Source organism: Talpa europaea (assembly GCF_964194135.1).
Source record: "Talpa europaea genome assembly, chromosome: 12".
NCBI lineage: Eukaryota > Metazoa > Chordata > Mammalia > Eulipotyphla > Talpidae > Talpa > Talpa europaea.
In genome coordinates, this window is record NC_140079.1 from 39,289,171 (window position 1) to 39,312,940 (window position 23,770).

The following is a 23,770-nucleotide window of genomic DNA, read 5'->3' on the forward strand; positions in this document are numbered from 1 at the left end:
CAAACCTCTCCTGCCGCCTGCTGCTCCCCCTCAAAGGTGTACCTCGGTCCTTCTGCCTGCTCTGCTCCCCACTCTGGCTCTGATGAATTCTCACCCTCCCATGCTTCTGACTGTACCCAGTGCTTGTATAAATAAAAATAAATCTTTAAAAAAAAAATCATGTGATGATGATAAACAGAAAAACAGATTATTGAGCTTGAGATAGGAAATAATTTTAAAAAAATTAAAAAAAAAAGTTTAATAAAAAAAAAAAAGAAAGCAGGTGGTGAGGGGTAGGCCTCGCTGGCTCCCTGGCGGCACAGAGGGTTTCATTTCTGCTGCCCACTGACCGGCTGGGGAAAAAGTGATGACTTTCTGGCAAGGTGATGTTTCCTGCACATCCTTCACCCATGAATGGGCTGTCAGAAGGGGAGATGGCCAGTGCCCACTGTACTTGGGGTGGGAGGGACATAGCCGGCAGATCCTATTCCCATAAACATGACCCAGAGTGACCTGACTCTGACAGGGGAAAAGGCCCAAGATGTAAGAAGGGTGCCAGGTAGCATGGAGTCAGGGAAGGCTCTTTGGAAGGGGTAGTAGGTATAGATACCCTAGAGGAGGAGGTGTGGCTGGGCCTGTCAGGCACCAGGCCTGGCAGGACAGAGGTCTTCAGGGGAGATGGCCTATGTCCTGGCCCCAGCTCCAGTCCCCTTCTTGCATTCTTGGAAGGGGGATGGTCTCTTGCTGGTGCTGAGCCTGGAGCCTTGAGCTGGAAGAGAACTGAGAGCTGCTGTGGGGGTTGGGGGATTGTTCCATTTTTGGTAGCTGCTGCTGGAAAAAGAGTATTTCTGCTTGTTCCTTTGGAAGACTGGAGCTTGACTTTCTTTGGGATGATGAGGGTAATGGGATGGTAATGATAGTGATCTTGAATCTTCCAGCCCATGTCCTCTTTGCCTTTACTCTCAATGGCCAGTACTCATGGCCAGACCTGAATCTCTGTGATCTAAGCCCATAGAGATCCTTGACCCCTGCAGCAGAGGTTGAGAGAGGTGCAGAGCCTGTGGTGGCCTCAAAAAGTCCATGTGGCTTGAGAGCCACCAACTGGAGCAAGTTTTCTGAACTCCAGATATCAGCTCTACTGCTGAACTTGGGCAAAGCCACTTCACCTCTCTGAACTCAGTTTCCTCCTCTGTCTTACAGACATCTTGAAGATGTTTACCTGCTAAGGTGCTGCCTTGTGAGGAGCAAATAGGACTGTAAACTCGGGGTCAGTGAGCAAGGGCTACATGTTGGCCATTTTATCGTGTTAAAGAGATGGGCTGGCAAACCCTGTGGATAAAGATTCTAGACCAGCCTGGATTTTTTGTTTCAGATTACACCTTTTCTTTTGAGGCAGCTGGTAATGGGTCTTTGCTGTGATTTTTTTTTTTTTTTTTTAGCCAGGTCTCCTGGTGGACATCATAACTGTTTCTAGTTTTTGACTCTTAGAAATAGCACCTTTGCATCTCTGTAGGTCAGTTCTTTGCCAGCCTGACTTACTTCCCTCTCTGTTTAGCATCGTTCCAGGAGCTATGATCGCTGAGCCTGGAAGGTCCCCCGTCCCCAAGATTTACCATGGAATTTCAAACATATGGAAATGATGAGGAATTGTACAGAGTATGCTTGTTAGTCTCAGTACTTCAGTCCCTCCTTCCATGACCATTTTGTATTCTTGCTTTATTCTGACTCTGTGCTTTGGATTTCTTTGTAAACATCACTGCATTAGTTACTTCCTTGTTTCCTTTGCCCCTGTGTCATACTACTTCCAGACAATGTGGCTCAGGAGGTGTGCCCCTTATATTCACTCTACGCACTGCCCAGAAGCATTTTTCCTGAGGGGTTCCCCTTGAAACTCAGGAGGGAGATGGGCACTAAGACAAGCTTTGGGGAAGCCAGCAGTGGTGTCCTAGCCAGTCTTAGCCAGACCATGTGAGCATCTGGGGGATGCGGCAGGAAGGGCCACTGAGCAGGTTTCCTATGAATCGAGCAGATCAGAGGGGTAAAGGATCCTGGAGCTCTCAGTGGCTTTCTCAGGCTTTTATTGAGCTTTTACATGTAGTGTAGCAACCACGTACATGGCAGGCAGGGGTGCCCCGGGGCCAGGAGGCCAGTAGGCCTCCTAGTCCCGAGCAAGTCTTCACTCTAGGTTTCTTTCTGGCTTTCTTTCTACCTTTCTCTCTCTTGCCTCTCTCCTGCCTCAGCTTCTCTTGGCAAGTATCTCAATTCTACAGTGATGGCCCACAAGAGTAAACAACATAATAAAATATAACAATGTAACAAAATGTACCATGCCCCATCAGAAAGGGCAGTCCTAATGGCAGAGGGCAGAAAAGCCTGAAAATCATTTACCCTACAGAGTTCCACAGATGTGGAGCCAGGATCCCTCCTGGCTGGAAAGTGCTGGTAGCTCATGGTCCTCTCAGGATAGCTGCTGAAACCCATAGTGAGGGAGGGCCTGCATCATGATGCCGGACTCCTCTCCTATGTAATAGCAAAGCAAAAGCTTCATCAAATGGAATTATCCTTTGTCTGATTGATTTGTGCTGATATTTCCTCTTGTAGTTATCAAAACAGTAAATGCTGGTGTTATTCACCTGCTGAATTTTCTTTTTTAATATTCACAGTATGTTACAATGTTTAATTTTGCAAACTGCTACAGGAGAACTCCAGTTCCTCAGGAATAGGATCTTTGCCAGTTTTGTTCCATGTGGAATCCACAGGTCTGAAAAGACCTTGGTCTTGGTCTATAGGAGTACTCCCTCAAATATTTGTCACAAGAATGATTCTGTTGCTCCCGAATTTGTAGAGCAACTGTGGCAGATCTTATACTTTCTCTGCTATCCCAGAAGGCCATCTGCTCCCCAGCCACAAGATTGCTTCTCTTTCTCATTTTGTGTCTCTTTCTTCCCTTTTCAGAATATGCCGAGTTTTTGCACCTCAAGTCCAAAAAGTTTACAGACTTTGATGAAGTCCGACAAGAGATTGAAAATGAGACCGAAAGGGTCACTGGGTCCAACAAAGGCATCTCCCCAGTGCCCATCAACCTGCGTGTCTACTCACCACACGGTAGGCCTCATGAGGGCAGAGGAAAGCTGATGCTGTGGTCATCACAGTTTCAGAGATTATGTCCCCTCCCATTTTTATTCATATACACATAGCCCTTTTGATCTGTGTCTTCCCACTTTTAATAGGAATGTGGCACCAAAACATGAATCTCAATTCTAAGAAAAACATAGCATGCTGGGAAGATTATAAGCAATAGTGGGAACTGGGCAAATTGCTACTGTATGCCTTGTAAAAAATAGGAGCTGCTGTTTGGCTCCCAGGTGATCTGTGGCCAGAATGACACCAGCCCAAAGCAGCCAACCAGGTCTTCCAGTTCCTTGAGAGGAACCAGAAAACCAATTTCTCAGCAAAATACCCTGAATTTAAAATTGCATCTTTTAAATAGAAAAGCTTGCAGCTCAGAGGCATGTATAGCTTAAGTCTTCAATGTGGGTTGTTGTTTTTTAAAAAATATTTGTTTGTTTGTTTGTTTATTTATACAAGAACCAAGGTACAGGCCAGATGTGTGGGAGAGTGAGAGGATCCACTAAGACAGAGTGGGGAACAGAATAGGCAGACTGACTGAAATACACTGCTGAGGGGACCAGCAGGCGAGACAGGAGAGGTCTGCTCGCCATGTGGGTATCTCTATGGCCAGCAGGGATCGAACCAGCACTAGAGGCTGTGGACAGCTTCACAGTGCTGCGCTCAAATGCCTGCGCCACCAGGGAGGCCCCAATATGGGTTTTTTTACTGAGTTTTAAAATTTAATATTTTAAGTTTGATTTTTTTATTTATGCATACTAGAACTGGGATACAGGCCAGCGGTATGGGGGATGAGAGGATTCACCAGAGACAGAATGGGGAACAGAACAGGCAGACTGACTGAAATGCAGTACTGAGGGGAGCAGCGGGCGAAACAGGAGAGGTCTGCTGTGCCATGGGGGCAGCTCCCTGACTGGGGATTGAACTCATGCTGCAGTGGCTACTGATAGCTTCATAGGTTGCATCTTAACCCCTTGCGCCACCAGGGAGGCCCCAAAATTTATTTTTATAAAAATGAAATCTTAGCAAAAACTCATCTCACACCCCAATATTGCAAATATATTTCACATTCCTTTTATGATAAGTAATATGCATAAACAGGGCTTCCCTGGCGGCGCAAGGGGTTAAGATGCAACCTATGAAGCTATCCGTAGCCACTGCAGCACGAGTTCTGCAGCATGAGTTCCATCCCTGGCCAGGGAGCTACCCACAGGGAGCTACCCACATGGCGCAGCAGACCTCTTCTGTCTTGCCTGCTGTTCCCCTCAGCAGTGTATTTCAGTCCCTCTGCCTGTTCTGTTACCCACTCTGTCTCCGGCGAATCCTCTTGCCCCCCCCCCCATACCTCTGGCCTGTACCCCAGTTCTTGTATGTATAAATAAATCTTTTAAAAAAATGTGTAGGGCCTCCCTGGTGGCGCAGCGGTTGAGCGCTGGGTTGCGAAGCTGCTCACAGCCTCTGCAGCGCCGGTTCGATCCCCGGCTGCTCCCCGGCCACCGGAGGAGAGTCCCACATGGCGCGCAGACCTCCCCTGCCGCCCGCTGCTCCCCTCAGCAGTGTACTTCGGTCCTTCTGCCTGCTCTGCTCCCCACTCTGGCTCTGGTGGATTCTCTCGCCCTCTTGTACTTCTGACTGTACCCAGTGGTTGTATAAATAAATAAATAAATCTTTAAAAAATAAAAAAATAAAGTCTCTACAGGAATCAGTTTAAAAAAAAAATGTGTAAACATTTATAAGTGTGTACATGTTTCACCACTTTCAAATGGTAGCAAATATGTGTGTTTCTTACCAGCCTATCTTTTGCTTTTATTGATTGCTTGGTATTTGTGGAATCATTGAGTTAAGATTTATTCAGCTATTTAAAGTGATTCCAGGGCCTCCCCAGTGGCGCAGCGGTTGAGCGCTGGGTTGCGAAGCTGCCCGCAGCCTCTGCAGCGCTGGTTCGATCCCCGTCTGCTCCCCGGCCACCGGAGGATGGTCCCACAGGGTGCGCAGACCTCTCCTGCCGCCCGCTGCTCCCCTCAGCAGTGTCCTTTGGTCCTTCTGCCTGCTCTGCTCCCCGCTCTGGCTCTGATGAATTCTCTCACCCTCCCGCGCTTCTGACTGTACCCAGTGCTTGTATAAATAAATAAATAAATCTTAAAAAAAAAAAAAAAAAGATTTCAGAACCTGGGTTTTTTAAAAAAAATAAATAAAGTGATTCCAGTCTGCAAATGCAGACATCACTGAAATGGAGTTCATAGAGAATATCTATAGAATTGGGATCCTAGACCTATACAAAGAAAACTATAAAACACTGTTAAAAGAAATAGAAGAAGACACAAAGAAATGGAGAGACATCCCCTGCTCATGGATTGGAAGAATAAACATTATTAAAATGGCCATCCTTCCAAAAGCAATATACAGATTCAATGCTATTCCAATCAAAATTTCAATGTCATTCTTCAAAGAAATAGAACAATTATTGATGAAATTCATATGGAATCACAAAAAACCCCGAATAGCCAAAGCTCTCCTGAAAAAAAAAGAAGGGAATGGAGGCATCAGACTCCCAGACTTCAAACTATACTACAAAGCCATAATCATCAAAACTGCATGGTATTGGAACAAGAACAGACATACAGACCAATGGAATCGAATAGAAAATCCAGAAATAAACCCACAGATTTATGGTCAACTAATCTTTGACAAAGGAGCAAAGACTATGCATTGGAGCAAAGAAAGTTTGTTCAATAAATGGTGCTGGGAAAACTGGGTCGCTACATGCAAAAGAATGAAGCTTGACCACCACCTCACACCATACACAAAAATCAACTCAAAATGGATTAAAGAACTAGACATAAGACCTGAAACCATAAAATATATAGAAGGAAATATAGGCGAAACACTACGTGATTTGCACATCAAAGACATCTTTACAGACACATCACCCAAAGCAGTGATAGTGAAGGCAAAGATAAACAGCTGGGACTATATCAAATTAAAGAGCTTTTGCACAGCAAAAGAGACAATAACAAAAACAAAGAGAAACCCCACCAACTGGGAGAACATTTTTGCACCCAACACTAATGATAAAGGACTGATCACAAAAATCTGCAAAGAGCTGATGAGACTCAACAACAACAAAGAAAATAATCCAGTCAAAAAATGGGCAGAAGAGCTTAAAAGAAACTTCTCTGAAGAGGAAATGCAAATGGCCAACAGGCATATGAAAAAATGTTCAACATCACTTGTCATCAGGGAAATGCAAATCAAAACTACCATGAGATACCATCTTACACCAGTGAGAATGGCACATATTAAAAAAACTAGCAACAACAAATGTTGGCGAGGGTGTGGAGAAAAAGGAACTCTTCTGCACTGTTGGTGGGAGTGCAAACTGGTCCAACCACTGTGGAAAGCTGTGTGGAGATTTCTGGACCTACTAAACATAGAGCTTCCATATGACCCAGCAATTCCACTCCTAGGTATTTACCCAAAGGACACAGAAACATCAATTCCAAAGAACACCTGCACCCCTATGTTTATAGCAGCACTGTTTACAATAGCTAAGCTTTGGAAACAACCCAAATGCCCAAAAATAGATGACTGGATCAAGAAGATGTGGTACATATATACCATGGAATATTACTCAGCATTCAAAAAAGATAAACACATGCAATTTGCTGCAACATGGATGGCGCTGGAAGGGATCATGCTCAGCGAAATAAGCCAAAAAGAAAAAGAAAAATACCGGATGGTCTCACTCATAGCAGGAATCTAGAAAACTTAAATAATGGACCAGGAAAATGAATAACTATAAGAAAGTGAAAATCAAAATCAACAAAAAACTATGAACCAGAGACACTTTTAGGGGGGCGGTGGCGGGAGGGGAGGGATTGGGGTCAGAATGGGGGGCTGCAATTGTATGGGGAATATAACAATAAAATTTATAAAAAAAAAAAATTAAAAATAAAAAACAAACAAGAACTTTAAAAAAAAAAAAATAAAAAAAATAAAAAGTGCTTGTGAGATTGGAAAAAAAAAAAAAAAAAAGAATTGGGATCCTAGAAAGGGAGTTACTGGATCAAAAGGTGTGACCCTGGGCTTCCCTGGTGGCTCAAGGGTTAAAGTCTTAAACTATCACCAGCAACTGCAGCATGAGTTCAATCCCCAGCCAAGGAGCTAACCCACATGGTGCAGCAGACCTCTCCTGTCTCTCCCGCTGCTCCCTCAGCAGTGTATTTCAATAGATCTGCCTGTTCTGCTGCCCACTGTCTCTGGTAGATCCTCTCACCTCCTGCACCTCTGGCATACAACCCAGTTCTTGTATGCATAAATACATAAAATAAATCTTTTTTAAAAAGAGTGGGGCTTCCCCTGGTGGCACAGCGGTTGAGCGCTGGGCTGCGAAGCTGCCCGCAGCCTCTGCAGCGCCAGTTCAATCCCCGGCCGCCAGGCTAGGGTCCCACATGGTGTGCAGACCTCTCCTGCTGCGCCCGCTGCTCCCCTCACCAGTGTATTTCGTCAATCTGTCAGTTTTGCTCCCTGCTCTGGCTCTGGTGAATTCACTCACCCTCCCACGCTTCTGACTGTACCCAGTGCTTGTATAAATAAATAAATAAATCTTTGAAAAATAAAAAATAAAAAGTGTGACCCCGGGGAGCAAAAAAACCCCAAGACCTAACTCCCTGGCACTTGGGGAAGTGAGCTGTGTTGCTACAGGGCTTGCATACCTCACCTTCCCTGGGTTTCCCTCTGATTTCTTTCCCAGTGCTGAACCTGACCCTCATCGACCTCCCGGGCATAACTAAGGTGCCTGTGGGGGACCAGCCCCCAGACATTGAGTACCAGGTCAGGGAAATGATCCTGCAGTTCATCAGCCGTGAGAGCACACTCATCCTCGCTGTTACTCCTGCCAATATGGACCTGGCCAACTCGGATGCCCTCAAGCTAGCCAAGGAGGTCGACCCCCAAGGTAACCCTTGAACCCCACAGTGGCATTTCCTTCTTCCCCGTGCCTTGGAGCATTGTGACTTCCTAGTAACCTTGATGTTAAATATCCTGTGTGGCTGGAACAGAATGAGCTAAAGGGAGAGCAGAGGAACTGAGGGCTGGAGGGAGCAGGGGAGGTGGTAGGTGATCCCAGGGCCAACTGAGCAGGGCCTTATGGACTACTGGGGACCAGGGTATAATTTTGAGAGTGTTGGGGTTTTAGCAGAGTGTGCCATACTGAAGTGCATTTGCAATTCCCCTTGACTACCTGGATTTCATAGTGATTTGGAGGGCGTCAGGCACAGTGAGGAACGGGATGAGACAAGCTCTGTGGCTCAAGCTCCCTGGGTTTCTAAAGGCCTGTGCCTGCCCTGGACGTCAAGCTGCTCAAAATCCAGGGCTGTGCACTGAGCATCTTTGCCCCTTGGTAGACAGGCTGTACCACATCCCAGTATATTCCAGTTGCACTTTCCCAGGTGTGTGTCCCTTTTTGCCCCTGTTCTGCTTACAGTCCCCCACAGCCTCCCCACCGCCTCAGTCACATCCCACAAAATGGGGTGTGACTATGACAGAGACACTGCAGAGGCTTGATTGGACTGAATATAGTTAAGCCCCATTTGGTGCCAGTGTGCTTCCTTAAAAAGTGTTTTTCTGGGCCTCTCTGGTGGTGCAGGTGGTTGAGTGCAGTGCTGTGAAGCTGTTCGCAGTCTCTGCAGTGCCAGTTTGATCCCCGCCAGCCTTGGAGCAAGCCACATGGCGCAGCAGACCTCTTCTGTCGTGCCCACTGCTTCCCACAGCAGTGTATTTCATCAGTCTGCCTGTTCTGTTCCCCACTCTATCTCTGGTGAATCCTCTCACCCTCCTGCACATCTGACCTGTACCCCATTCTTGTATAAATAAAATCTTTAAAAAAAAAAAAGGCAGAAAGTGTTTTTCTGCCTTTGAAGCTAATCATGATTACCCCAAATATGTCACCATTGTAAAATATTTCTACAAACCTAGAAAGTGACAGCTCCCCTTCCTCTGCAGACATACTGGTGGCGATATGTGGCAAATATTCTTTTAAATTTGTTCTTCCATGTAAACTCACCTTTTCCAAAATGGAACAATCTTATTTGCCTGAATATGTGTGTGATTTCCTATTATGTGTACACACATTGCTATCCTCTAGGCCAGCCCATGGGATATTTGGGTTATTCCTGGTCTTTTCTAAGCAATGCTCCGGTGACATCTGACCTTTCCAATAGAGTTGATAACCCCAGGAACCCTCCCTATCCCATTCCTCTACCTTGCTCTGCCTTTGCCCTCCAAAAAGGTGCCAGCTCTTTGGGCCTCCCTGGTGGCACAAGCGTTTAAGCACAGCATTGTGAAGCTATCTGTAGCCTCTGCAGCAGGAGTTCGATCCCCAGTCAGCCAGGGAGCTATCCACATGGCACAGCAGACCTCTCCTGTTTCACCCGCTGCTCCCCTCAGCAGTGTATTAATCAGTCTGCCTGTTCTGTTTCCCACTCTGTCTCTGGTGAATCCTCTCACCCCTGCACCTCTGGCCTGTACCCCAGCTCTTGTATGCATAAATAAATAAGTCTTAAAAAAAAAGTACAAAAAGTTGCCATCTCACAATCACAGCAGATATGAGTAGGCAAGGGCCCCAGGGAAGTCCTGCTGTCACCCCTTGGTTGGCCACCTTAGCACCCACCATCATCTTTCAGTGCTCCCATCTGTTCTCTCTCTCCTTTCTCTCTCTCTCACACACACCATTCCCCACCCCACACCACAGAGGCAGCCCTTGGATACCGATGCGGGTGTGAGTCTTTGCTAGTAGGGCTTCCTTCATTCTGGACAACCTGAGGAGAGGAGGAATTTTGCGGATTCTATAGGGTGGTTCTATGGTAGAATCTTAGCATTTTAGGTGAAAGGTAACCCCAGAAACAGTTGCTGAGAATTCGATGTTCTGTTGGAACTTTGTGTGAAACTCAGAATACAAAACATCGAGTTTTCATGAGGTTTTCCCCTACTGCTGCTATAATAAAATGCCATCGCTGAATACCAGTGGCAATGATGTGCTGTGGCCAACATTACTGATTGAGCATTTGCCGTGAGCCTGTTCATCCTCCGAGACAGCCCCCCTGAGATTAGTGCTGTTATGGTTTTCATTTTACTATAGGGAAACTAAGGTCAAGCAGGTGATGATAGGACTTGTCCCAGGTCACGAAGCCTAGAAGTGGGTGACCCACTGCTAGCTCTTGCTCCTGCCTTGTGGTACTCTCTGATCTCTGGACTCTTTCAGGCCTGCGGACCATTGGCGTCATCACCAAGCTTGATCTGATGGATGAAGGCACTGATGCCAGGGACGTCCTGGAGAATAAGTTGCTCCCTTTGAGAAGAGGTGTGGCCGGTGGGGGTCCTGGGGTTGGGTGGGGGTAAGGATGATGGGTGGGGTTGAGCAGCAGGAGGGCTGCTGCTCTCTACTTTTTAAAATGATGTTTGTTTTTGTTGTCATGAAAACCTTGGCAGATATCCGGAGGTCTGCTGAGATCCAGTCACCTCACTATTTCCTTCCCCACATCCAGAATCACTGCTTTTCAGTTTCATTGTAAATTCTTCTTTAACTTTTTTTTAGTGTGAACCTTAGGGTCTTTTTTCTGATTTGTATACATTTTCCATTTCACAGTAAACACCTCGTTTGTGGATCTTTCCCAAAACATATGGAAGGAAGACACTAAAATCACTTACAGCTTGACTTCCCCCAGTTAGCTCCTAGTTAACACTTGGTGAATCTCATTCTGAAAAGTTCAAGATTTGTAACTTTCATACTTTGTATAATGTGACATTCTTGAAAGTAGGGAGAAGTATAAGGAGTTCCTGAACCCAGCCTCAGTGGTTAGCAGTGTGTAGCAAATCTCCGTTCCCTCGTGTCCGCTCTTCCTGTTATTTTCTTCCTAGGGCAAGAAATGCTAGGCCTCATACTCTTTCCCACAGGAATACCTAAATTTCTTTTTAAAACATTTCTTTCCCATCCCCTTTGTTTTTTTTCTGTACCATTTGTTTGTAGAAGAGATCAGACACGCCATTCCCCACCCCAGATCACACACCACATACGTGGGATTTAATGACTCATCAGTCCCTGTAAACTGGTAGACTAGTAGACTACTAGTAGTCTACTAGTAAACTAGTAGACTGAGGCATGATTCGGTTCAGTTTAGAGATTCTGATGGGAATAGCCTAAGTAATTAAAAAATGAGACTTGCAAGCATTTGTTGTCTCTGTGTACCAGGTACTGTTGTAAGCGCCTGATGTGTGAGAACCCATTTAATGCTGATAACCAATCTAGGACGATGGCTCTGTTCTCGTTGCCATTTTGTGGATGAAGAAACAGGTGCAACAAGGCTAACTCCTTGCCCTGGTTCCCAAAACAAGGAAGTGAGATGTGGTCTTTCATACCTGCTCTCCTGTAGCATGCTGCCATGTGACCTGCTCTTCCACGTCACTTAGCAGAAGAGCAGAACATTCCCGTGTCACATATTCTTTTTTTTCAAATCATACTATTTTTGAGGTAACGTTGGTTATACAAATATTCTTTAGGATGGCTTCCCGCAGTCCCGTGGCATTCCTTATGTAGGCGTGTGTAAGCTGCCTGTTGCATGCTTAGCTTGTTTCCTATTTTTCACTGTGGTGGTGTTGGATATTTGTCCTTTAGCCCATTGCTTTCTTCGTTGCTTCTCTTTCCTTTCCCATTTCTTCCCTAGGATTACCGCTCAGCTGTGGGCACTTCAGGCCATCATCCTTACCAGCACCATTCAAGTCATTTCTTTTGCTCCTGAGGGTCCCCTCCTCTCATTGTCTGGGATAGGAGTGGGGAAAGCATTTAGACCTTGGTTACCACTAGTGCTGCTGAGACGTTGAATCATGAGAGATGGCTCTTATCAAGACAGAGCAAGGTCAGGGCAAAACCCAAAAACCCATTTGGCTGAGGGGACCGAAGATTCTTGTCAAAGATTTAAGAAGGAGGGAGCAGATCCTCTAGCTACCCCAACCCTGTGCTCCCTCGAATACCACATCTTGGGCCACCATCTTCAACTCTAAGGCATTCTGACTGGGATCAGCATTACCCCCAAGCGGTCGGATGATCCGGACCGCTTCAGCTCTCTTCCTCCCTGCTCAGTGATATCCAAATCTGCCCACTCTGGCCTTGCTCTCTGTTTTTGAGAAAGTCCCTCTTCCTCACTTGTAGCTAATTGCCTCTCATGACCTCAGGCTTTTTCTCCCTCATCTCTCCCGTCACCTGTGTGACCTTCAGAATCATTTCACAGGGCTTCCTTTCTCTTGACTTATGAAAGACTCAGAACTACTGCACCTTCCAAGAAACCAAGCCCCATGCCTCTCCCTCCCCCTGCTGTTTCCTTTCCTTAGTCTGATAGTAGCCACAGTGAACTTGGGCTTCCTGTGGATCTGAGGTCAGATCTTGGTTTTCCTTCTGATCTTCTCTGTGAACTTGGCACGCCTCTCTGTGAATCTATGGCCTCACCTGGGCATGCCTTTGTTCCCCCATCTGTAAAATGGATCTGCTAACAGATATGGAGAGCATGGCAGGCAGTCAGGTCTGCATAAGACTGGCAGTTGTCACGTCCATTCCCCAAGAGAAGTGTTGAATAACTCCCCTCATACCGCACTATGTACAGTCTCTCCTTCCTCCAGTTAAGGTTGCTTTTCAAGACTATACTCGAGTATTTGCGATATGTCTGAGTAATGGGTTTTGGCTCATGACCCAGTCCTGTAAGATGGGATCCAGGTCCATGCTTGTATCTTGGCTCATTTGGCGCTGCCCCCACCCTGACCCTCTCTCCCTGCAGGTTACATTGGTGTGGTGAACCGCAGCCAGAAGGACATTGAAGGCAAGAAGGACATCCGTGCAGCACTGGCGGCCGAGAGGAAGTTTTTCCTCTCCCATCCAGCCTACCGGCACATAGCTGATCGCATGGGTACACCACTCCTGCAGAAGACTCTGAATCAGGTAGGTGTGGATTTTGAGCAGTTGGCTCAGGCTGTGCACTGCACAAAACTGCAATTCACAGTGGCTTGGTCTAGAGCAGCATTTATTTTAGCAAAATGATTTCAATCTACCTTTGATTCAAGGTCTGGTGAAGAGTGGGTGTTTAGTAAGCCATACTGCCAATACTACTATATTACTACTGTTTTAATGCATATGAAAAGTTTGCATATGGCTCCTGATGTTGGTGACCTGGGTTACAGAAGCCTGGATGATGGCTGCTGTAGCCAACAGCACCAGACAGTAGCTAAATAGGAGGACTTTGGATCCAAAGTCCATCCTGACCTCTGACTGGGTAGCCTCAGGGTAGGGTCCCAGCCCCTCCTAATCTCTTTACCTTTGTCATTGGAATGTTCTTACCCCCCCCCCCCACTAAGTGCTTAGCAGCTACCCAGTGGGGAATTCCATAGTTATCAAATCGCAGCAGCTCTCTGTTGCTCTTTTTTAGGTAATATATTCCTAGCACTCATAAGCAAAACTAGTGCAGACCTGCATCTCTGAACATGGGTCAGAAGACACTGTGTATCCCTTAGTGGTCCCAACTGGTTCTCACTCCAGCCTGGGGGCGCAGTTGGCTCCATCATCTTGGTTTGTGTAATTACACTCTGCAGAATTTGTACAACCATGAAATTGCCTAACAGTGCATTTCTTAGACCATATCTTGTCTTTAAGTGATACATGACTGGATTAGAAAGTGTACTGTGAATCATCCTTCTCTGCCTTCCCACCCACAGGGCCCTACTGTTAGTACTTCCTGAGTTTCTTTTTGTCCATAAAAGCAAAAGGGAACTTGACGAATCATTTCTCCCTTTCCTTCAATGGATAATGGCATAGTCAAGGATGTCTTTTTTTTTGTTTTTTTCCTCTCAGTACCATCTCTGGGGTCTCTGTCCATGTGCAGAAGAGCCCTTCCTTATTCTCTCTCATGGCTGCATAATAGTTTCAAACACAAGGACCGTGGTCGGTTGAACCAGTCTCTTGGTGAAAGACCCTTGGGATGCTTTTTCATTCTCCTAGTCAATAAAAGGCAGCAGCTTATAATATCACTTTGATTATGGGCCAGTTTGGTGGGAGTAAAATTCATGATGTGGGATTATGTGGCCCACAGCTGGGCAGGCAGTGCTCGCCCTTAGTTACTGTCCTGGTTTGTCCAACCCAGGTGAGTAAGACATTCACCCTGGATACTCGATGGCAGCTTCCCAAATGGTAGCAGGACCCAAGGAGTGCTGTTCCTTCATGCAGATAATGTGGCTAAGAAAGCCAGGCCCTGTCCTGAGGGATGGTATATTTCTAATGGGGGGACAGGAGCAGAATAAGTCACCTGATAATATGCATGATCAAGTATGAGGTAGTGATGGGACTGGGAAGAAGCCCCAGAGAAGGAAGCCAGAGAAGGCAGCTCATGAGAGCAAAAAGGGAAGTGAGTGTGTGGTGGGAGGGCCCCTCCAGGACCGGAAGTGGGGTCTGCCTGGGCGGGAGGGCATAGGGGGAGGAAGAGAAATAAAACTCCCCACAGGGCCTCCCTGGTGGCACAAGGGGTTAGGCACCACACTATGAAGCAATCCACAGCCTTTGCAGCATGAGTTCGATCTCCGGCCAGGGAGCAATCCACATGGTGCAGCAGACCTCTGACTCACCCGCTGCTCCCCTCAGCAGTATTTCAGTCAGTGTGCCTGTTCTGCTCCCCACTCTGTCTCTAGTGAATCCTCTCACCCCCTGCATCTCTGGCCTGTACCCCAGCTCTTGTATGCATAAATAAATCTTAAAAAAAAAAAAAAAACTTCCCAAAAATGGGCAAATGGGGAGTTGCCTTCTCTGAGAGCCAGCAGCTCCTCTTGGGCAACTGGCTGCATATCTGGGTGCCTTATAAAGTGGTGGAGTACCCTGTTTCCCCTCCCTTTTTCTTAAGAGCTTAATGGGATTGGTGGGATGTCTAAGACAGTGTAAGACAGTGTAAGATTGGTGGGATGTCTAAGACAGCCGTTGTCTGCAGCATGTGTAACATAGCCCTCCCCTCTCCCCCAACTCCCATGGAGGTGGGGAATGTGTGGGCTGAGATTGTCTGGGGGCAGAGCCCTTTCACAAAGGTTTTTAGGGTGATAGATTGTTAAAGAGTAGGAAGCTCCTGCATATCTTTGTTTAGTTTGGCAGATACTTTACAACTTGTTTTCTGTTTTAGAACAGATGGCAACAAAATGCCACTTTTCACTTTTGAGTTTTAGCTGACTGAATGGCTTTTATTTTGGTTTCTCTCCTGTATCTATAGTTTGTAATAGTAAAAAAAAAAAAAAGTCACCCAGCCCCAAGCTAGTGAAATGTCCAATTTCTTGAACCATCCCGTAACTGGCCCCTATCCCGGAGGCAGCCATCTCATCTCTTCCGGGGCTTCCCTCTGGAGAGATTCTCAGGCCTGGAGAGACTGGTAGCATCTGTACTGCCCTTCTTACTCCTTTATTTTCTCCATTTCCCAGCCTGAGCAGTAATATTTCACGCATTGTTCTGTATCTAGCATTTCCTCTAACCCACCTTGAGCTCATTCCCTAACCTTTTCTGCAGTGCTTCCTCCTTGTAAATTTGCAAATAATTAACAAATCCACATGGTCCCAAAGTAGAATGAGAAGAAAAAGGGGCCACCGTAAGAGGCCTCCTGCCTGCCTGCTCCTTTCTTCCTTTTTCAACATTGTTTCTTACCAGTCTTCCTTGTTGCTATTCCTGCTATCCCTTTTCACAGAGGGAGCAAAATTTATGTGTGTATTCTATGCATCCCCCCCTCCCACACACCTTCCCCCTCCCAAACCCCCCCCACTGCCCTCTGACCTCTGTTCTCTCTCCTATAGCAACTGACCAACCACATCCGGGAGTCGCTGCCAGCCCTGCGCTGCAAGCTACAGAGCCAGCTACTGTCTCTAGAGAAGGAAGTGGAGGAGTATAAGAACTTCCGGCCCGATGACCCCACGCGCAAAACCAAAGCCCTGCTTCAGTATGTGTCATCCCCGCCAACCCACCACAACCTGGTACACCAGGGCCTCCACAGCCACAGGGATCCTCATTCACTCATCTACAAACAGTTGTCCAGAACCCTGTGTGCTAGTTAAGCCCTTTCCTGAGCCCTGGGGTTGCTGCAGTGAACAGGACAGAGTCCAATGTGCTCAGAAAGTGGAACAGGATGGGACAGAAAATAATAATAAAATGTACAGTGTGTTAAATAATGAAATCTGAAAGTGGGAAACTGAGGAGTCCTGGTGTGGATGTGGGGGTGCCATTTTTTAAGGAGTGTTCAGGAAGCCTACCTGAGACATGAGAATCGGGCAAATATGAGGAAGGGGGCCTTTCAGATATGGAGTGTGGGGCTCAGGCAGTGCAGAGGTCCCAAGGAAAGCCTGCACCTAGCATGTTGGAAAAGTCCACGTGGCTGGAGTACCATGAATGAGGGGGAGTTGGAAAGGGGTGAGGGCAGACATGAGGGGATGGGGCAGAGCAGTTAGGACCTGTGTCCTCCAGGAGGACTTTGGTTTTGCTGAGTTGGAGTTCTTGCCAGAGGGGGGATGTGGCCTCTCTCCGTTGCTCACAGCACCCTCTGGCTGCTCCAGGAAGAATAGACTTAAGAATAGACTTAGAGGGCCTCCATGGTGGTGCAGCGGTTGAGCGCTGGGTTGCAAAGCTGCCCGCGGCCTCTGCGGCGCCGGTTCGATCCCCGGCTGCTCCCCGGCCACCGGAGGAGGGTCCCACATGGCGCGCAGACCTCTCCTGCTGCCCGCTGCTCCCCTCAGCAGTGTACTTCGGTCCTTCTGCCTGCTCTGCTCCCCGCTCTGGCTCTGGTGAATTCTCTCACCCTCCCGCGCTTCTGACTGTACCCAGTGCATGTATAAACAAATCATCAAACAAGCAAATAAATAAATAAATAAAACATGCCTCTATAAAAAATAAATAAATAAAATAAAAAAAAAAAAAAAAAGAATAGACTTAGAGCCCAGCTTCTGCTCCACTGCTTGGAATCCCTCCTCTGACTTTGAGGCTGTGCTCCTCTCTTGCTGTTACAGCCCATACCTTTGAGGGACTTGATACAGCCTCTGTACTGAAAGATGGGGGAGCCTGCATGCCACGAATCCCGGGTTCTTTTGCTCAGGGCCCTTCTGGCCTCTGTATTCACTTTCTTAACTGCAAGGGACCCTGGGGTACTCAAAGGGCTTGGTTAGAGGGGATTTGGAAACTCCCTTCAGCCTTCATAGCAGATAACGCCAAGCATGAGATACCTGCCACTGATATGTCAGAGAGACGCTGCCCCCTCTGGCCATCACAACATGACCCCAAGCCCAACATTGTGCCTATCGGTAGGTCAGAGAAGGTGGGGAGAATGCCTTTATGCTCAGATAGCCTCAAGTGCATTCCAAAAAACTATCTACAGAGTAAACATTGGCCCTTTGCAGACTTCCATTGTGTGGCCTGGGGTGAACCTTGGCACACTGGGCAACCACAGGCAAGTGACCTCCCTGAGCCTTGCTTTCTTCACCCCGAAAATGAGGATAGCAGTAGCAGCAATCCTGTCATATGGCCAGGAGAAACTCCATTTTTCTCCAGAGGCCCTCCAAGCCCCGTGGAGGTGCGCTGCTATCATCTGCAGGCCCCCCATGATGGCTTCTTGAGCATCTTAGGTGCAGGCCAAGGTCCTCCTACAGACTTCAGGCTGCACAGATAAGCAGAGGCCCCTCTTGTACCCTCTCGACTAGTGGTCACCTCTTTGAAGTACTTGTTGCATGACTTCCTCCTGACCCTTACCTATGAAAATAGTCCCCTTTACATGGCACAAAGTGGTCACTGTGAAAATGCTACCTCCCTTTTGTGCATCCCCTCCCCATCTCAGATTTTCCCTTTTTTTTTTTTTTTTTTTAAGATTTTATTTATATTTGTGTAGAAGAACTGGGGTATGGGCCAGAAGTAGAGGGGGTGAAAGAATTCACCAGAGACAGAGTGGGAAGCAGAACAGGTGGATCTACTGAAATACACTGCTAAGGGGAGCAGCGGGTGAGACAGGAGAGGTCTGCTGCGCCATATGTGGGTCAGCTCCCTGGCTGGGGTTCAAACTCAGGCTGTCACAGAGATAGCGCTGAGACTTAACCCCTAGACCACCAGGGAGGTTTTTCCTTACAAGAGTATGACAACATTGGCATCAGTCTGTCCCCCAGTTTTGCTTTTCCTTTTCCCCTTCTTATTAAAGCATCATCACGAGCCTTCCATTTTTCATGGTGCCTGGCATATGTGTTTATTCACAGCTGGAGACATGTAGAGGACATTTGAGAACTTTTTGTTTTACTAGATGCTTCTCAGATTTATAGTTGAGCACACATGCAAGAATTCCTGTTGGGCAAATTCCTGAAGGAGGAATCACTGGATTGTGGAGAATGTGCTCTGAAATTAGACTCCATCTCGCCATCTTGGGCTCCAGAGAGATGTTGTCACTCCTCGTGCCCTGTGGCCCACCCTAATTGGTTTCTGGACTCACTCCCTCGGGCTGCACACAGGCTGGTGTGGTGTGTGGGTCATGGGAGCTGGTGCTAGAAGAGCTGACTGATGTCACTTTTATCATCATCATCATCACAGCATATCACTTGGTTTGGCTTCTCTACCCCAGCACAGCTTGGTCATTGCTCCGTGTCCACCCTGTCCTCTTCCCCATCTGCCCCATCTTGTCTGTAGCATGCAGGTCGTTTAAAGGCCCCCAGCAGGTTGTTTCCCCGGGCAGAATGATGGGAGTATTTTTCAGAACAACTCTCTTCTCTTGGCTTTTGTGCTTTGCACATGAGTCTGCCCCCTTCTAGAACAAGGAACAGGAATGTGTGTTCTTTAGAAGTGTACCTGAGGCTATAAACTCACGATCACTGCTTTCTAATGATACCACTTGTGGCCAAATACCACAAACTGGGTGTCTTAGACAACAAAAATTTGTCTCATCGTTCTGGTTGCTGAAAGTCAAGATTGAGGTGTTGGTTCCCTCTGAGGGTTTCTGGTGGTTTGCTGGCAATCTTTGGTGTTCCCAGCACCTGCCTTCATCTTCACATGGAGCTCTCATTGTATGTCCAATTTGCCCCCTTTTTTGCATTTAAAGATTTATTTATTTTTGCATACAAGAATTTGGGTACAGGCTGGAGGTGCAGGGGATGAGAGGAGTCACCAGAGACAGAGTAGGGAACAGAACAGGCAGATTGACTGAAATGAACTGCTAAGGGGAACAGCAGGCGAGTCAGGAGAGGTCTGCTGTGCCATGTAGGTAGCTCCCTGGCCGGCTGGGGATTGAACTTGTGCTGCAGTGCCTGCAGATATCTTCACCGTCCTGTGCTTAACCCCTTGTGCCACCAGGGAGACCCTAATTTGCCCTTTTTACTAAAGACAACAGTTACACTGGCTTAAGGGCCCAGCCTACTCGAGTATGACTTCACCTTAACCAAACTAATTACATCTGCAATGGCTCTTTTTCTAAAAAGAGGTCACATTCTGAGGTCCTGGAGGTTAGGTCATCAAAATGAATTTGAGGGAACACAGTTGACCCTCTGACAATTGATAAGGAAGTGCTGTGAGCACGGTATGGATTCTTGAACCCCCAGGAGGCCACCACTTGTATGCAGTGTGTCCTCCTGCAGCTAGCAGAAGGTGGCTGAAGTCACCATTGTCCACTTGGTAGTCCATGCTGTGGTGCTGTGTCTCATGACTTTGAGCCTGGTTTGACCTTCAGTCAGGGTACCCCTTTCTAGATGTAGTATTAACATAGGCCTGTGTGTATCTCTGGGAAGGAAATCCAGTTTGCACAGCATCCATTGATATGGGCCAGGGGCATCTAGGAACCTGGGACACCTTGCATCTGGCCCCCCACCAGTGTGAAGGGAAGCCCTGTTTATCAGCAGCTGAGCTTGCTGCCCTGGTAGTTTGCTGGCATCAATCATTTTGTCCATAAAAGAACTTCAGGGTTAATGTGGCAGTCATAGCAAGGGCTGGTCACCATTGGAGCCACTCTCCTGAGGAAACTCCACATACTACTTGAGTAGATCAAGAATTTGATGAGTGGGAATGATTAAGGCAGACAGTGCAAGGGATTGAGGGGAGCAAATAGAGATGCTTCTAGAGGCTTCCCTGGTGGTGCAGGGGGTTAAGACACAACCTATGAAGCTATCCACAGCCACTGCAGCATGAGTTTGATCCCTGGCCAGGGAACTACCCACACGGAGCAGCAGACCTCTCCTGACTCACCCACTGCTCCCCTCAGCAATGCATTTCAGTCAATCTGCCTGTTATGCTCCCTACTCTCTGGTAAATCCTCTCACCCCCCCCCCACCTCTGGCCTGTATCCCAGTTCTTGTATGCATAAATAAATAAATCTTTTTTTTAAAATGCTTCAAAAAACCAAAATGCTAATAACTGTCCCTGTTCTGTACTGTTCACATTGTCATGCTACTAATAAGCTGATAAGCAGCACTTAGAGGTACTTTGTAAGAACTGGGCTGGGTGCTGAGGTGGCCATGTGTGGCATTATCATATTTCATCAATTATATGAGGCCTTAAAAATTTAACTTCTCTGAAATCAAAAGTTTAGGTGAATTGCCATTTAATTGGTAGCATTCTTTATCTTCTGTGGGTACACAAGTTAATAGTGCATTATAGAATCAGTGATTTCTTGCACTTAATGATACCTAGAAACTCCTTGAATCCTCACAGACACCCTGTGTTGTAGATGCTATTACAGTCTACACACTTTGCAGATGAAGAAACTGAGGCCAAGATGGACAAAACTTCCTGTGTAAGACCTCACAGCCCATCCATGGTAATGTCCCGACCTGAACAGATTAGAAGGTGGCTGAAACCACCTGAATTATGTGAAGGGGCTGCCTTAACACCCCACCCAAACCTCAGGGCAGATGTGACTGAGCTGTGATCCCTACATCTCACTCTTTTCATCTGCAAAGTGGGGAGTAAAAACTGCCCCACTCCCCCAAATTCAATCAATGAATAAACCATAGGAGGCCTGCTGCGTAGTGAGTGCTTGTAATAGGCACCTCCTGTGTGTTGTTGATTTGTTTTGACCTATGCATACATTTTGCTGCTAAAAAAAGTAAGCCATGGCTTGACTCAGGACCTAACCTAGAGCTATGCTGAAACCTTGGTTTTGACATTCAGGTTTTCTTTTTCCTGGTAGGATGGTCCAGCAATTTGGGGTGGACTTTGAGAAGAGGATCGAGGGCTCTGGAGACCAGGTGGATACGCTGGAGCTTTCTGGGGGCGCCCGGATCAATCGAATCTTCCACGAGCGGTTTCCCTTTGAACTGGTGAAGGTAGTGCTGGGCCCTGACATCTCTGGTCAGCACTGTCCCCTCAGGTGCCCTGATGGGCAGCTTAGAAGTTTCCAACAGAGCTGCGTGGAAATTCCATTTTTCTCTGAGAAAAAAGCAGTATACCTGTTGCAGTACACATAGAAGATGTAGACAAATTTACATGGGCAAATATCCCCAGTCTGTTGTAGGAGGGGGAAAAAAGCAGGTTAGGAGAGCAGCATGTGTAACATAACATAGAAGTGATACTTTGTACTTCTTACTATAAGAAATGGTACACTAGTCAAGGTGTGCCTTTGCACAGAATCTCCAAGGGTGTTTGCAAAAATGTCAGTGCTGGGATTTTGGGGATTTTTTTTTTTTTTAAAGATTTATTTATTTATTTATACAAGCACTGGATACAGTCAGAAGCGGGGGAGGGTGAGAGAATTCATCAGAGCCAGATCGGGTTGCACAACAGGCAGATTGACGAAATACACCACTGAGGGGAGCAGCGGGTGCAGCAGGAGAGGTCTGCGCGCCATGTGGGACCGCGGCTGGGGATCGAACCGGCGCTGCAGAGGCTGCGGGCAGCTTCGCAGCCCAGCGCTCAACCCCTGTGCCACCGGGGAGGCCCTGGGATTTGGGGGATTTTAAGCTGTCTTGAAGTTTGATAGCTTTCACGGTAGGTACATATCATTTATGATATAAAATCTAACAAAGGGCCACCCTGGTGGTAGAGCAGGTTGAGCACAGCGCTGTGAAGCTGTCTGCAGCCTCTGCAGCACGGGTTTGATTCCCGGCCATTCAGGGAGATTCCCACATGGCACGGCAGACCTCTTCTGTCTCGCCCGCTGTTCCCCTCAGGTGTATTTTAGTCCATTTGCCTGTTCCGCTCCCCGTGTTGTCTCTGGTGAATCCTCTCACCCTCCCACACCTCTGGCCTGTACCCCAGCTCTTGTATAAAAATAAATAAATCTGGGCCTCCCCGGTGGTGCAGCGGGTGAAGCTGTCTGCAGCCTCTACAGCGTGGGTTCAATTCCCAGCCAGCCAGGGAGCTACCCACATGGCACAGCAGATCTCTCCTCCCTCACCTGCTGTTCCCCTCAGCAGTATCTTCGGTCTGTCTGCCTGTTCTGCTCCCCGCTCTCTCTGGTGAACTGTCTCGCCCTCCTGCACCTCTGACCTGTATCCCAGTTCTTGTATAAATAAATAATTTTTTTTGAGAATTTTTTTCTTTAAGATTGATTTATTTATTTATACAAGCACTGGGTATAGTCAGATGTGCAGGGGTGGGGGGTGGAGTGGGGGGAGGTGAGAGAATTCACAGGAGCCAGAGTGGGGAGCAGAACAGGCAGACTGATGAAGTACACTGCTGAGGGGAGCAGCAGGCACGGCAGGAGAGGTCTGCGCGCCATGTGGTACCCTCACTGGTGGCCGAGGATCAAACCGGGGCTGCAGAGGCTGCGGGAGCTTCGCAGCCCAGCGCTTAATCACTGCGCTACCTGGGAGGTCCTAAATAAATAAATCTTTAAAAAATAAATAAATAAAGCAAATATTGTCTAAAAAAATTTAAAAAATGATAAATGTTTAAAATAAAAAAATAAATCTTTTTAAAAAAACTAGCAAAGTTCTTTTCTATAAAAGAATAGAAGCTAAAAGGCAAAACACCCATAATTCTTACATCCAGAGGCAACTCGGGTTAACACCTGGATGTGTCTTTTATTTCTGTGCAGATGGGTAAGCCCCTTGTATACACAAACAGCACATATGTTCATCCTTACTTGTGTGCACATATATGTGTATTTTTAATTTTTAAGTAATTTTATATGTATTTTTAAAAGGATGAAAATAATACTGTTTATTGAATACTTTAAGACTGACAGTAGGTACTTCATGTGTATTATTATTAATACATTTACAGCAAACTGATGAGGTAGATGTTCTTATTACCCCCAATTTACAGATAAAAACATTGGGGCTCAGAGGGTTAAGTATTTTCTATAGATATTGAATGGCTAGGATTTAATCTTGGCTGTCTGACCCTAAATCTTACCAAGTTTTTTACTGAAGTAACATTGGTGTATAACATCATATTGGGTTTCAGTTGCAGAGTCTTATAAATCAGCATCTGGTCACTACCAGAAGTCTGGCTTCCATCCTTCACCATTTGTGATTCCTTTGACCTAGTATACCCAACATCCCTTCCCCCTTCCCCTCTTGGGAACCACTGTTTTGTTCTGACGGTCTAAGAATTTGTTTTTGTTTTACTTGTCATTACTTTTGTTTCTTTGTTTTCCACATGAGTAAAACCAGTGTTTTGCCTTTTTCCTACATACATAGCTAA

The 23,770-nt window shown here is 46.7% G+C and overlaps 1 protein-coding gene across 7 annotated transcripts in view; it reads left to right on the plus strand.

Moving 5' to 3' along the window:
• DNM2 (dynamin 2) overlaps window positions 1–23,770 on the plus strand; it is a gene marked incomplete at both ends in the record, with an annotated part of 88,260 nt that overhangs the window by 35,330 nt on the left and 29,160 nt on the right. For all 7 annotated transcript variants that reach the window (XM_084248722.1, XM_084248723.1, XM_084248718.1 and 4 more), the window contains 6 exons: window positions 2,935–3,084; window positions 7,862–8,065; window positions 10,370–10,468; window positions 12,933–13,093; window positions 15,967–16,109; window positions 21,312–21,447. In XM_084248722.1, coding sequence (XP_084104848.1) covers window positions 2,935–3,084; window positions 7,862–8,065; window positions 10,370–10,468; window positions 12,933–13,093; window positions 15,967–16,109; window positions 21,312–21,447 — 893 coding nt within the window. The remainder of the gene's footprint in view (window positions 1–2,934; window positions 3,085–7,861; window positions 8,066–10,369; window positions 10,469–12,932; window positions 13,094–15,966; window positions 16,110–21,311; window positions 21,448–23,770) is intronic.